This window comes from Stegodyphus dumicola, chromosome 3, assembly GCF_044657685.1.
Source record: "Stegodyphus dumicola isolate Sdum_Otavi_A_Nest chromosome 3, ASM4465768v1".
Lineage (NCBI taxonomy): Eukaryota > Metazoa > Arthropoda > Arachnida > Araneae > Eresidae > Stegodyphus > Stegodyphus dumicola.
In genome coordinates, this window is record NC_140770.1 from 232,782,922 (window position 1) to 232,799,266 (window position 16,345).

The window sequence follows — 16,345 nt, forward strand, 5'->3', positions numbered from 1 at the left end:
TCGGAATATTTTGTTTCAAACATTTCTCTGAAATGCGAGTATTAGGAAAGCTAAACATATTATTACTTATACTTAATAAATCAACAGCATTTTTTAACGAATTCTTTTTGTCACATTATTTTAACTAGGATTATTTCCGGGAGATGTCTTATTTTACAAAAAGTTAAAAAATCACGAAAATCACGATAGGGCTTATTTTCGGAGGATATCTTATTTTACAAAAAGTTCCGAAAATCACAACAGGGCTTATTTTCGGAGGATGTCTTATTTTCAGAAAAAGACGGTATATTAAATACAAGGTACACTAAATACAAGGTTGTTATTGCGATTTTAATTGTCACATTGGCGTGTTTCTCTTCTATTCTACTGGAGATATCTCGGCAGCTGGAGGAAAATTATATAAGAATGGAGAGAACATCAGTTTTCAGTTGTTAGTTCAGAACTCACTTTGGACTTCTGAGAGATCCATATGCAAGCTTCGCATTTTGGACAAGCTTTAAAGTTGTGTTTAACGTTATTAGTAATTAGACGTGGTAGTTACTGATTGTGATTGTGCTCTGCCCTGCTGAAAAGAGCTGCACGAATACTTTTCCAGAAAGTTTCAGAATTACAAAGTGTTTCTTTGATAAAAATAAATTCTATCAAATTTTTTAAGCTGTCATCGGTTTTGTGTGCTTTCAATCTGTGTGTGTGTGTGTTCTGTGTGCTTTCAATCCATTACAAACCTTTATGCAAGTAAAAATACAATCACACCAAGACACCAGAGAATATTTAATAATACAATAGTAAATAAATCACTAATTTTAATATATATATATATAACAATTCACATATTCATATACCATATATTAAATGTGACTGAACATTCTCAGCTTAAGTATGAAATAACATTTCAAAACTCAATAAGTTTAATGGTACCAAAATTACAAGTGAAAATCATAATAGCTTATAATTAATTAATTCCCATTCAAAACCACAAATTTATACAGTGATTGTTCAGCCCATGTTTTCCCTTAGGAAAAGCATGAAGTGACATAGCAGACCACAGTATAAATAAATAAAAATAACAAGAAGAATTAACATTTAAACACATTTATTATCTCAGTTAACAATCCAGGCTTGGTTGTTCAGATCATGTTTTCCCTAAGGAAAGGCTTGGAGTGACTTAGCAGACCACAGCATAAATAAATAAATAAAAATAAAAACAAGAATTAACATTTAAACACATTTATTATCTCGATTAACATAATCATTACAATATATCTGGGATAACTATCCAAGTCCTTACAGAAACATTCCTAAAAGTAAATTACACACATCTCAATTGAGTGACATACAAATTTTAATTCCAAATGATTCAGGGACCAAAAACGATTTCATCTTCTGAACGTTTATCAAGGTATTAATTTAATTCCTTTATATTCTTAAAATCATTAAAACAGGAATACTTTACATAAAAGACACTATAAACTTCCTAAATTATTAATTTAATTTATTACCCAACTTAAACATTAAAATTACTATTTTTGCTCTCAAGTTTACCTACAAAAAATTTTCTACTCATTGAACATATAATATTAAATTTTCAAATTTGTTTTTCTTTAAATCTGTCTTCTAATCAGATGAAATAACATTAACACAATAAAGAAAATTAGCACAACTAAATTTCTTCCTTAGTTATTAATTTCATTTACTACTCAACAGTTAAAATTTCTATTTCCACTCAATAGATAACCTGCAAAAATTTTCTCGAAGTACTTTCCATGAAACTAATATAATTTATAACTAAATATAAAATCTATCTAAATATAAAATTTCACCATCCATTTAAATAATAATATTAATAATAATAAAAGAAGAGCACAAGTAATAAACCATTCATGGGAGAAACTCTAATCCTTCAGAAGCCTACCGCCCTTCCAGTTACATTCTCCTTCTTTGAATGGCCCATGGGAATTTGAGGAAACACACAAATGAGACTATAAGGGAAATTCAATTCAAAAGCCACACTCACAAATCAAAGTTATGGATCCTTTGCTTCCTTGCTTCCTTTATGCAAACCACTTATCCTACACAAGATTTGGCTGTCTAGGATATGAGCTGAGAGTTATGACATTCTTACTTGAAGCTAATGATAACCAGCCAAAAAATTATAGCCATGAAATCATACTCCTAAGCTCAAATGACAGCACACAGTCTCTCAGCACCCAGAAAAAATTACAAAGAGCATCCATCAGAGAAATTCTCCTTCCCATTTCTGTATTATTTTTACTTGATCCCCGAAAATGAGACAAATTTGCAAGAACCCTCTTTAGGAAGTAGGCTAATGAGGCAACTGCCTCTTTCTATAACACTGTCACTACTTCAAAAATCTATGATCAGACCACCACATCTTTTTCTGAGATATAATGAAGACAGCCAGGCTACATGCCCTACATTAAGGCAAACAGCTCTCATTTCTTTTCCTTTTATTCAAAATGACAAACAAATCTGAGACTTTCTTTCTACATAATCTCCAAAGAAAAGTCACTTAGAAATGTCCTAGTTAAATAATTAGCTCCTTAAGACAATTAAACCTTCCTAAGCAATGACCTAATTATAAATCCCCTTCAACCAGCCAAAACTGAGGTCGTAAATTGACTAACCACCCGCAACACAACCTACTTTCAAGGGATACAAATTTGAACCTATTGTTATCTTTCTAAATTAAGATTTTAACCAAATGAACAGAAAATTCCATCAGATCTTTAATGGTTGGAAATTTTCACAAGTTGCAGTTTGAAAGATATATTGCTCTCCTGTTTGAAATAAGTAGTTTATCTACAGAAATCTAATAATTATCTTCTTTTCAATCAAACACAAGCTAAAATCCCCTCCCCCTAATTTTAGCTGGCAAAAAGATGCAAAATCTGTTTTTCTCATGCAGCCATACAAACCGATATCCATTCTGCATTGACCATCAAAAATTCAATCCACCTATTTTTCTCTTCCTCAGCCATTTTATTGTTTATAATCAGTTTTATGGTTATCAGCTTTTTATTCCTCCCTCATCCTAATCCTTACTCTAAGAAAACATAAAGACTGAAAAAATAAAGATTTAACAAGGCTAAGCTTTTAATTTCCAAAATAGTACTTATTAAATTTTAAATCAAAACACTTAATTTAAATTTCTTTATCATTTAATTAACAGCAATTAAATTTCTCAGTATTTTTAAAGACACTTAATTAACAGCAATTTCTTAATATTTTTTACATACACTTAATAAACAGCAATTAAATTTCTTAGTAATTTTTTACATAATATTTAATAAATTTAAATGTTAAGAAAAACTTTTTATAATGAAATTATCCTTTGTTAATTACATAATCAACAGGTGCCACACCTAATTAAAAATAAAATTAAACTTGTTAATCTTAAATCTAAATTGTTGAATCTTCTGATTCATATTAAGCTAATTAACTAATTACATTAATTTGAAAATAAAGTGAAATGCTTATACTTCTTTAGTGCCTTGGATTAAATCTGAAATACATTTTCAACCATAATAAATTGTATCTCATTTCAAAAATTTCAAATGATGCTATAAACTGTATTTCTTGTGCAGCCATAGAAACCAACATACATTCCGCACTGATCATTGGCAAATCAACTCCTCTATTTTACTTTTCCTCCCAATCCCTTTGTACACCCTTTTAAAAACTCATGTTATGCCCCCCCCCAACCTCACCTTACCCTAATCATTAGCATGAGAACTCACAAATACTGAAAAAAGGTTAAAGTGTTAACTTCCAAAATATTACTCATCTAATTTAACACCAAAGCAATTCCACTTAATTCTTCAATCAACTTCGAAAACATAAACTAAATTCCTTAATACTATTAATTAAACTTTGCACACAACAATTTCATTGATTTAAAAAGCATTGCATAAGATAAAAGGCTGGTACTTGTTAGCAAAGTTGTTAACCTACGAGGTCTACATATATATATATGAAAAAATTGAAACTACTGAAAACATCATACATGTTTTCAGTTTTAAAATGAAATTTTATAATTATAATTTTATTCACATGAAAGTTAATTTTTCATATGATGCACTTATTACACATGTGATAGCCAGAATAACTATAAATTATTCATCTTGTATACAATATACCTACATTTTTTTTTTTTTTCCTTCTGTTGCTGTTATTTTGTTTTCTTATACGTTAATATTTAAAGGAAGTGTTTTAAAATTTATGAAACAAAAAAGAAAATGTAAGTATCTTCTGAAAATAAAATTAGTAACATTTACTTCACACTCATGTGGCAGAAAAAATTTGCATTCAAGTTACACATGGGGAAATGAACTAAGCGATAAGGAAAACTCAGTTCGTAGTAGTTACTTAGTTTGTTGTTGTTTTAGGAGTTTGTTTAGAAAACTGTTCTTATTGACTGTAGCGAATTCGCAGATTAGCTTTCTTTAGCTGTTTTGAATTAAGTTCTCTTGAACGATTGAGTAGTTAAAAGATAACTACTGTGAGATATTGTAATACTGCACGATTATCTGAGGAAATTTAAGCATTTTTGTTGTGATAATAATAAATTTTGCTCATTTTTCATCGGACTTGTGCATTCATTTCATAACGAATGAGTACGCATGCAACAATTTTTGGTGTCAGAAGTGGGATTTGAATGCCAATTACAAGAGCGATGGAAGAACAGATGAGGCAATTGATGACTGCATTTGCTGCATTCCAAGCAGAGATGAAATTGGGCCAAGAATCCGTTAAGGAAGAGATGAAATCGTTAAAGGTGAGATGAAATTGGGCCATGAATCCGTTAAGAGTGAGATGAAATCTGTTAACGGCGAGATGAAAGCAATTCAAGAAAAGATTGAAGCAAGTCAATAGGAAATGAAAAGAGATATTACTTGCATAATAGAAAACAAATTTGAGATTATTGAAGGCAGAATTGACACTGCTGAAACTAAAGTTGGACAAATAGAAGAAAGAGTTTCTTTTGTCAAAGATCAAATAGAAGACAGAGTTTCTATTGTGAACAACGAATCGAAGGAAGGGTTTTTGCCGTCCAACACCAAATCGAACAACAAATTGATGACAGGCTTTCACCAATTGCAAAAGAAGTCGATACTTTAAAGAAGTTCATAGCAATGGCAGGGAGCAATTCTAATAGTTTCAAATTTTTACCTATGCCTCCTCGTCCTTCTCTGAAGCTATCCACTTATGATGGGAAGACCTACTGGCAAGTGTATAAGACCCAATTTTCTATAGTTGCGGATGCGAATGGATGGGGTTCCCAAGCTAAGGCCTGTCATCTTGCCGCTTCTCTGAGAGCAGACGCAGCGGATATCCTGCACACTCTTCCCGAAAACCAGAGTTTAGATTTTGATGCTCTATCCAGCGCTTTGGGGAAAAGTGTTTAAAAGACTGCAGCAGACTTCAATTAAAATCCCGTCAACAGAAGCCTACCGAAACACTCCAGGAACTCGCCATAGATGTTGAAAGGCTATCCCATTTCACTTTTCGGAGTGCCCGACAGAAACAAGAGAAATCCTGTCTTTGCAGTATTTCATCGACGGCATCGAGGATCCTGAAATACAGAAAGCTCTTCGAATGGCAGATGTGAGGGACATAAAAAGCGCTCTGTTGTACGCCATGAAGTTCGAGGCAGTCCACCAAGCAACTAGTAGAGATCGCGACCCAGTCAGAGCTGTGCGAGTCCACGAACCAGTGGATCAACTGATGGCTCGTTTAGATAATTTTGCCAGAGAAGTCAATGCTTTGATACAGAGTAGGAGTGAGAACAAAGTGGCTCTAAGGTGTTGGAAATGTGATATTGAAGGGCACATACGACGGCATTGCAGAACACCCCAGGGCACGGATAATAAAATGGATGATTTGACAAGACCAGTGAATGCCTTGAGACGAAATATTGGTGAGAAGAAACCAACCATAAAGTGCTGGAACTGCGGTGTTGAAGGCTACATACGAAGGAATTGCAGAACACCCCAGAGCACGGAAAATAAGAGAGGCAGGTTAAACAGACAATTAAATGCCATGGTACGGGAAAAGACTGACAAGAAACTAAAGTGCTGGAACTGTGGAGTTGAAGGCTATGTACAAAAGAATTGCAGAACACCCCAGGATACGAAAATTGAGACCATTTCTGAGCAACGATGCAGGAAACAAATTAATGACCATATCAAGGAATGGAGGTTGCCAGATAATGAAAAACCTTGTTTTATTTCACTCAAGATTTCTACGGTGAGTGGCAACAGTAACGGACTGTCCATTAATGGGCATATCAATTGAGTTTCTTGCAATATGATCATTGACACAGGAGCTAATGTTACCATTATTAGGAAGAATTTAGCTGAACAGTTTAAAGATAAACTTATTTGGACGCCATCCTGTGTTACCCTTCAGACTGCGTCTGGTGACAAGATCGACATAGCTGGGAAGTTAAACCTGAACATCACGCTTGGAAGTGCTGTCTACCATCACACAGCATGTGTGGAGGATATTACAGATCCATGCATACTCGGACTAGACTTAAGGAAATACAATTTTTCCTTAGACTTCAAAAACAATAAACTGCTTTCAGGATTTGAAGACATGACTATCCATCCTTAGAAGGGATCCTCACCTGGAAATGCCAACGCCTTGTCCGAAAGACCCAGCTCGGGAAGCTGCCGAAATCATACTAGGGTCGAAAAGAAACGCAAGACTACCAGCTACTCCCCATCACACATGCTCTTCGGTCATGACCTTCGTCTGCCTTGTGAGCTCTTGTTTGGTCGTCCTCCAGATGCTCCTTCATCGCCTGAGGAATATATTAAAGATCTCCAGGCCCAGTTTGAAGTTACGCACAACTTTGCACGAGAGCGAGTCAACTTGGCAACGGAGAAGAAGAAGACCCGTTACGACACAAGAGCTACTAAACATTAGTTCCACGAAGGAGACAAGATGTGGTTGTGGAATCGACTCGATGGAAGGGACTCAGTCACCTTGGGATGGTCCGTACACAGTCCTAAACACTACGACAGGTTAGCTCATTACTATGGCCACAGTATGCAGTGTAAATAATTGTAAATAGTGCAAGACCATGGTCCTTTTTGTTTCTAAATGTGTATTTAGTATTTGTTTTGTATTTGATTTGTATTTAGTATTTGATAACATTTGATTTGTTTTAGTTATTGCATTTATTGTTCATGTTGTTTGTTATTGAAACGTAATTTTTATTACTGCATTTATGTCTTAGTTGTAAGTTTGGCTTCCTGTCCAAGGATTGTACTGCCCGGGACGTGCAGTCCTTGGGAGGGGGGCAGTGTTACGGATTTGGTATTTAAATAGCTAATGTTAGGAGTATTTATAAATTAAATTGCTTTTATTCCCCGTGCAGTGCAGCATGTGATGAATATTAAAAGAAAGCTAAGCCAGAAAATTGAAAATACAAGAGCATGTGAATGTAACATTTAACAAATATCTCTTTTTGATTTCGAGAGAGTACTAGAAAATTCTCGCGCGCGATTTTGAAATCTTATAAAAGGAGGAAAACCTCTCAGTTCGTAGTAGTTACTTAGTTTGTTGTTGTTTTAAAAGTTTGTTTAGAAAACTGCTCTTGTTGACTGTAGCGAATTCGCGGATTAGCTTTCTTTAGCTGTTTTGAATTAAGTTCTCTTGAACGTTTGAGTAGTTAAAAGATAACTACTGTGAGATATTGTAATACTGCACGATTATCTGAGGAAATTTAAGGATTTTTGTTGTGATAATAATAAATTTTGTTCATTTTTCATCAGACTTGTGCATTCATTTCATAACGAACCCGTACGCACAAAACAATATATAATTATAATAGCAATGAAGCAATCCTTGTAAGTAAAGGCCCTAAAAAGGGCTTATTTTTGGTGAAGTAATATTTTGTGAAATTTTTTAATTTTGACGTTTTAGTTAAAGCAATTTTTGCACAGAAAAATTTTTGCAAATTTTACATTCCCGGAAGCTTTCAATACAGCACTTAGATGGCAGTCTTTCTATTTTCTTTGTAATAAATGGTACAAGACTTCTTTTTCCTTCCTTGAATTTTTCTCTTTTTGTATTGAAAAAACACAGCACCGCTCACCTCTTTCAGCTTGAAAAATTTTTGCTAATTCTTTAATCAATAATAATTTGAATTTCGATGGTTGCTTTGGAAGCAGAAAATTTCTAGTTGATATTAAAAAAAAAGACATCACTTATAGGAGTATTTAATAAAAACTAAAAGATGTAATACCATCATTTAACAGACACTTAAATGACACTGTAATATTTTCTTTTTTGGTCAGACAAATCTACAAACTCCCTTGTATTTATTACATTTTGAAAATGGTAACACATTTTGTTTCTTTAAATTTTTGACATTTGTAATTTGTCTTTATCCCATCCAATTCCTGCATAATAAAGTTAGATGCCGCTCACACTGCTATACCATATTTCAGCCAATTTCACTAAAGAATTATCTAAACAGAACAAATTTTGATACATGTTGTGCATGTGTATAGAAAACAAAATGATTAAAATTGCCACTCCTGTTTTTACAAATTATACTGCTGTACAAAATTTTAATTTCTGTTTGAGATACAAGTATATACAGTGAATAAATTAATAAAGTGCTTACTCACCTATTATCCTGCAGATATATAAGCCTGGGGTGCAGGGCCAGATTTAGAATTGATAGGGCCCTAAGCTATTTGAGACATGGGGACCTTTATAAGTCTGTTATAATATATTTTAATACTATTTATTATTATTTTAATACTATTTATACTATATTTTAATACTATTTATACTATATTTTAGTACTATTTATACTATATTTTAATACTATTTATACTATATTTTAATACTATTTATACTATATTTTAAAACTATTTATACTAAGGGGAGCCCTAAACCCTACCCCTTGTGTAGCTTATTTGTAAATCCGGACCCATAAGGATGTATCAAAAGGAAGACAGTTGTAGAATATCATCAACAAGAAATCATGCTGTGTGACACAGATGACATCCAAAGAAGTCTTATTATCAAATGAAATGCATTCCAGATTATAACTTCGCCTTCAAACATATAGGATACTTTTTGAAATATGTCACAATTGTCAAAACTTTTCTTTTCTATGCTTCTATTCAATACATGGAAATGTTGTAGGACTTAAAAAAAGTGCTTGTGCAATAAAGTTATTTATCATGTGATTTCCTAGAACACGATTTGAAGACCAACAATCCCTTAATCTCAGCAATTTTACTAACTACAATAGCATAAAAATGTATAAAAATTGCCACATTTATGCAATATCTTCAAATGGCTTCCTAATGTTCATTCCAGTAGCATTCCGCTCTCCTGATATTCAGCATGCAAATGCCTCCACCTGAACATGTGCACCTTTTTTGTGTGAATTAAAAAAATCTTAAGCAATGTGCTGTCACTCAGGAAATCATAAAATACATATGCTTCGAATTAAATCTGAAAATTCAGTAATTTATAAGATTTTATGATAATTAAGCAGGCATTATGAGTAGAACTTTTGAGATAACTTCTTTCTATAGTCCTCATCAGAATGTTTATTAATTGTTTTGTGTATTTAAGCTGAGATTCTGAATGTTTAGATTCGAGCTTCTGGCAGCCCTGTGTTGCCATTACTTACTATTGGCAGATCTGTTTAAGTTTTATTCTGGCTTTAGCCTCTTACTAGCCGACATTAAAAATACATGCTGTTAAATATCTTGAGCCAACTTACATAGTCTATTAAATGTATAGCCTCAGACTATATTAATTACATTTGAATTTAACCTTATGTTACTTTGATTTAAATACCCACAAGTAGTGGAGGTTTGTTTGTCACACAAGCTGCATCTTTCCCTTCACTTAGGAGTTAAACAAATAGGTTATTTTAACCTTCTTTAAACTTTTAAATTTGCTTCAGACTAGCAATAATTCGCTTCCAGTCTAGTAGGGTTTGCAGTACATTAAAACAAGCTTCTGCATACAGCAGAATTCTATAGATTTAAAAGAAATGTAATACCACTTAGCAAAACATAAGATATTCATTGTCTTTTAAATTAAATAACAAATTTGACTATTTAAAAGAAATGTGTTGCGACTGCCTGAAATATATTTATCTTCCACATACTAGCATACTGCCACTCTGAAAAGCATAAAATATTTAACTTTTCTTTCAAGTTTAATCTATCTGTTATACTAAAGCCAAACTAAGTGAATACTAAAAATTAATTACCAAATTGATTCAAAAGCAATAATCACAGTTTTCCTCTCTATTTAATTACTAATTATTAGACTGACCTGGAAATTATGCTACCTGCTCTGATTAAAATTATTATATATATTTCCTTTTTATAACTATTTAATGTGGCTGACTCTGCAAACAATTAGTAATTTAAAATATTCAACTGCAGAAAAATCTACTGGTAATTTGTAGTTAAAGTATGGATTTTCTTCAAATTTCCTCTGCTCGGTTTTTGAATTACCAATAATTTCTGATCATGATCATGTAATATTATTCTCCACACAAAGCCAGTGCATTTCATATTTCAAAAATGACTTTAGAGAGCTATTCCGTAAATAAGATGACACTAGCTGCAGTTATAGCAATACTGCAATGGGTTATTTATTTGTGTGAACTTTGTGATGGCAATTATGATGGAACTTTAAGCAATTTTTTTAACAGTAGTAAATGCACAGGAAATTCTGGTCTCTTCATTCTTGCTACATTTACAATTTTAAGACACCTATTAGCTCAAAGGACACAAGATGGTGAGTTCATTCCTTTTCTACACCAGCAATAAAATTTGTAAAATTCAGAATTCAAATGAAGGAATAAATATCATGTACAGTACAAAGTCCAAAATTTGGACTCGTCGTGACCTCGGCAATTCCAGATTTGACATTTTTTCAGATATTAGATCGTCAGTTTAAATCTAGTAAGATGGCATGTAGATATTACAAAATTAAAAATATGAAATCGAGATTTATGAAATAATGAAGTATTTATGATCTAAAGGGCTTAATATTACTTGTTTACCTTATTAAGCACTTCTTTCAATGTAAGTTGTTTAAGTTGCTTCCTTTTTTGTGCTAACACTTTCTCTTTAATTCTGTAGGCAACCATAATCTTGAAGTCCTCTTACTGCTGTTTTGGAAAATTTCACTTTTGTTTTGCGATATCCGAAAACCTTTAAAATTAGCGGTTATCATCAGCAAATTTAGCCATCCTTCGCTATACACATTTCGCTACGCATCACAAGCTTGGCGACTAACGGCAAATTGTTCCTTTAAATTTTATCTTGCTTCAATCGCACACTGAGACAAATAAGCCTGAATTGTTTTAGTTTAGTTATTTAGTATACTTATGTCTATTTCTTACACATGCTTAAGGCTTATCAGAGTTCTGAATAAATAAATTCCCACATATACTACATGTAATCTTTGGGTCTATGGGTATCATCAAGCAAAATCTATTTTTGGCATATGAAAAGAAATTTTTGGTAAATTTTTCCTCGTCAACATTTTTTAGTGCATTTAAATTAAATCTGTAATCATCGCCAAGCGTAATGTCAAATAAAAAGGTTACCATACTCATTTATTATTCAATTACTCACAAAAAAAATTGTTTAGGCATCGCTACATGAGTCATTACTCAAGTTGTTTATGTTTTGATATACATGCAGTGATGAAAGGAAAGTATAATAAATGATGATTCGCCAGGTTGGCATCAGATCAATGATGTATCTATGCATAATGTGTCAGTTTGAAATGTGTGCCAAAGCAGATATGCAGCAACAGAGCCAAACTACTGATCGTACAAATTTATGCTAAAATTATTATTTCTTCAATAACAAGGTATGTTATTTAGTACTGAAGTGAAATTAAGAATCAGGACCCTCCAGATTTTTATTATGCGTGGAAGGGGGAATCAAATGCGCATGTGTAAAGCCTACGAAAAAAACTGTTGGTGGTTTTGAGGACCAGATTTTAGATCATTCTGGATTTCGGACTTTGTACTGTATTAACATGGATCATTTCTACTTCATATGATCATGTATTAACATACTTTCAAACGAGAGCTATCAATCTGAAGCAATATTTGGCCAGTTATATCTGAATCCAGAAACTGTGGAACATGATGATCAAATCCAAGTGCTTGTAACCACAAAGCCACCTGCTCAGCTGTCCACTCGTGAGCAGGTCCAGACAGCAAGGTATTTGGCTGTCGTTCTTCCTGGGAAAAAATAAATAAAAAAAAAAATGCAAAACAAATAAATAACATGCAAAATGTCACTAGTGTAAAGCATAAGCACATTTATTTTATTATTTTTCTCATATGCTAAAGGAAATTGGAACAAAGCATTCAGTTGTAGGAACATTTTTATACCTGATTTAAAATGAATTATAAGTTAAATATTCCCTGAAAACAAAAAACTGACATACAATAACAATGGGCAATTTTATTGCCTGAAATCTGTCACTTGTTTTTGACTTATTTTTTAGCCCCTGGATCCAAAAATAACCTCAGTTTCTGTTGCTGTGTGTGTGTGTGTGTGTTGGGGGGGGGGAGTCTATAACATCAATACTTTTAAGCTAAAGCATATCCTAACTTTGTCTCAAAAGTCATATAAAATATGCATATAAAGGAAAATAAAGGGAAAGCTTACCAAACATATTGTTAACAAAGAATACTTTTATTCATACAAAGGCTATGTATATAGTTACTGCAATTAAGACACAATAACACGCTGAACAAATACTAATTCAGAAGTCAAACAACAAAAATCAGCGTTATATTTTCAAATTTTCACAGGACTAGTTTTGATGGTTTTACCGAACCACCATCGTCAGCTGCAGAAATGCAAATGAAGGAGAATGGATATAATGATCAGATATGATAAGAAAGCCTGGACAGAAAATAAGCTAGTGGCGCCATCTGTTGGTGAAACCAGAACTAAACATAATTTCTTTAAAGATGGATTGAAATTAGTATCGTTAAATAGAACAGAAAGATTTTTTTGAATGTGAAATGCCTCTAGAAAATCCAGTTCTCCAATGGAAGATGTTTTTTGAATAATTTTGGCAGCAGAAAAATTGAAAGTGTGATTTTCGAACCAACAATGTTGGGCAACAGAAGACCTCCGAGTTTCCTTTTTTTCTAACATATGCCTCATGTTCCTTGACGCGAAATTTTATAAGGCTTTCTTAGTTTGGCCAATGTGAATTAAACCACACTGGCAAGGAATCCTATAAATACCTCAGGAATTCATATCCGGAATGGGGTCCTTGAGTATGGAACTCATTATTTTATTGATAGGAGATTAAACGACCCGAAAGTTAAATTTCTGCAAAATATGTGCAACTTTATAGCTAATTGATGGAAAGAAGGGAATGACAACATAATTTTTATAATCTCCTAAAACAAAATTAAACCTTAAAAAATTCTCATCTCAACACACTAAAAGGCACACTCTTGTTTTAGGAGATTATAAAAATTCTGTTGTCATTTCCTTCTTTTCATCAATTAGCTATAAAGTTGCAAATATTTTGCAGAAATTTAACATTTCAGTCTTTTATTCTCCTATCAATAAAATTCCGAGTTCCATACTCAAGAACTCCATTCCGGATATGAATTCCTGGGGTATTTATAGGATTCCTTGCTAGTGTGGTTTAATTTACATAGGCCAAACTAAGAGAGCCTTAAAATTTCGCATCAAGAGACATGAGGCATATGTTAGAAAAAAGGAAACACAGAAGTCTTCTGCTGCCCAACATTGTTGTTCTGAAAATCACACTTTCAATTTTTCTGCTGCCAAAATTATTCAAAAAACATCTTCCATTGGAGAACTGGATTTTCTAGAGGCATTTCACATTCAAAAAAATCTTTCTGTTCTAGTTAACAATCCTAATTCCAATCCATCTTTGCCTTCGGCGTTTAAAGAAATTATGTTTAGTTCTGGTTTTACCAACAGACAGCGCCACTATCTTATTTTCTGCCCAGGCTTTCTTATCTTATCTGATCATTATATCCTACCTCTTTCATTTGCGTTTCTGCAGCTGACGATGGTGGTTCGGTAAAACCATTGAAACTAGTCCTGTGAAAATTTGAAAATATAACGCTGATTTTTGTTGTTTGACTTCTAAATTAGTTACTGCAAGTTAAATTTTGTTTATACAAAAAATAAATTTTTTTACCAAATGGTAAATGTACATATTAAGGGTTTTTTTTTTTTTTTCTTTTCTTTTTTTTTTTTTTCTTTATGGCTTTTTATGAGATGTTTAATCTCTGGACATTTTTGCTTGATGCTCAAACAATAATCAGCCACCATATATACACCTCATATATCTTGATACCGTGCTTAAATGATTTCAAATCTTGGAGAAATTGCTTACCCTGCTCATCGCTGACTGCATCAGAACTTTCCAGGAAGTTATGAAGAGGGCGATGTAAAAAATGCAATTTGATGCTCATGTTGTAACCATGCATTCTGAAACTTGCTGAACAATTTGCTCATGTATTTCTAAGAAAGTCTTTGACAATGATTCTGAATGTCAATGTTTAAGGATCGGCCAAATCTGCAAACCATCAAACAAAGCAGCTTTTATTTTTTCAAACAACAGACTATGAAATACTGAAATGAGATATATATATAATGGTCTTCTTCAACTGGCAAAGCTCTAATAAATTGCTTCATGAGACTCAATTTTATATGCAGAGGTGGAAATATAATGTTCTTTTTGTTGACAAGTGGCTGATGTAAAATGCTTGTATCACTAGGTTTCAGGTCTGACCTCGGAAGCCAGTTTGACTGCACCCAATGTTTCTCACAAACTCTGCATATACAAAAAACAGGGATACTTGATCGAACAGGGATATTGTTGCTGGCCAAGGAGGAAGCAGACCATTTTTAAGGTCAACATAGATGATATATTGGTGCATGTGATATTGCAACAAATCAATGACTCTCGTTATATCTTCACATTCTTCACACAAAAAAACTGAATGACCTATTGGGACTGCATCAAATTAATTTCCATTGTGAAGGAGGACACACTTCAAGCTCTGCTTTGAGCTATTGATGAACAGTTCCCACTGAGTTGCATTATAGGCTGAAATTCCCAACTCTTCCATTAAACTATGCACATTGTGGCAACACATAAATCCATCATCTCTTCCAAAGCATTGCAGAAATGCACTTCCTCTTGATCAAACATAGGATACCTTTTCAAGAGAGTTTTTCTCCTGCAGTCTTGATGCTAACAGTTCTGAAGCTTTTTAGATATCCAAAATCTCATGCCAAACTATTCAACTTATGCTGTTCAAATCCCTTATAAATGAAATCATATTCAATTTCAAAATCTTCATTGTTGGGTCAATTCGATATTCACCTACCCCTGCACTTCCAAAGAGGGTAATTCTTTGAAAATTGGCACTGGGCATATAACTGATGGTAAACTAGGATATTATATTTTGCATTTGGGCTCTCGCCAAATCATAGGTATACCAAATGGAAATTTAGAATGTGCTTCCTTCATCCACCTCCATAAATTCTTGACATACTGTCAACACACTTTGCGAGGGGCCCATGATTTACCTTGCAAGACACTTTTGCAGATTTCTTTGCTCCTGATGAAGAGGGATGTGCACCTGTTTGCCCTTAAAAAATTAATTGACATCTTGACATAAATCTACGTTAAGCTCAAGATTTTTATTTTACTAAATTTATATTTAAATCATATTCTGAAACTACCTACAAAGCCATGAATGCAACTGAAGTAAGATTTTAATACCCACACATTCTCAATAAATGAATAAATGAATAAAAATATAAATAAAAAGTATAACATTAAATAAAAAATAAAATAAATTAATTTTTTAAAAAAAGAAAGATTAAATTTACAGATAATTTCAAAATAGTTAAAGAGAATTTGAACATAATTCATCATATATAAAGGGTGATAAGAGTGATCTGATTTTTAAATGAAATGGCAACCATGTTTAAAATATTTTAAATGTCACTAATTTTTATTTGTGTACTATGCTTTGAAAATTCATTATGGCTGAATAAATGCTTCAGGAACATAATTTTGGGCAAAAAAAAAACTATCTCTTCAGATGAAACTCATTTGATTGCTCAGGTCAATTTTGAATGATATGTTAACAAACGAAACTGTTATTTTTGGTGTGAAAACAGTTCATAGGAAGACCTTGAATTGCAAAAGGTCACTGTAATAAGCGGTATATGGAATAGCAGCATTTAATGGACCTTTCCCACCACCAGCAAAAACAAAAAAAAGGGGG

At 32.8% G+C, this 16,345-nt stretch overlaps 1 protein-coding gene across 3 annotated transcripts in view; it reads right to left on the reverse strand.

Annotated features, from left to right (window-relative positions):
• Positions 1-16,345, reverse strand: part of LOC118187104 (uncharacterized) — a 149,362-nt gene that overhangs the window by 16,082 nt on the left and 116,935 nt on the right. For all 3 annotated transcript variants that reach the window (XM_035357299.2, XM_035357296.2, XM_035357298.2), the window contains exon 21: positions 12,110-12,277. In XM_035357299.2, coding sequence (XP_035213190.2) covers positions 12,110-12,277 — 168 coding nt within the window. The remainder of the gene's footprint in view (positions 1-12,109; positions 12,278-16,345) is intronic.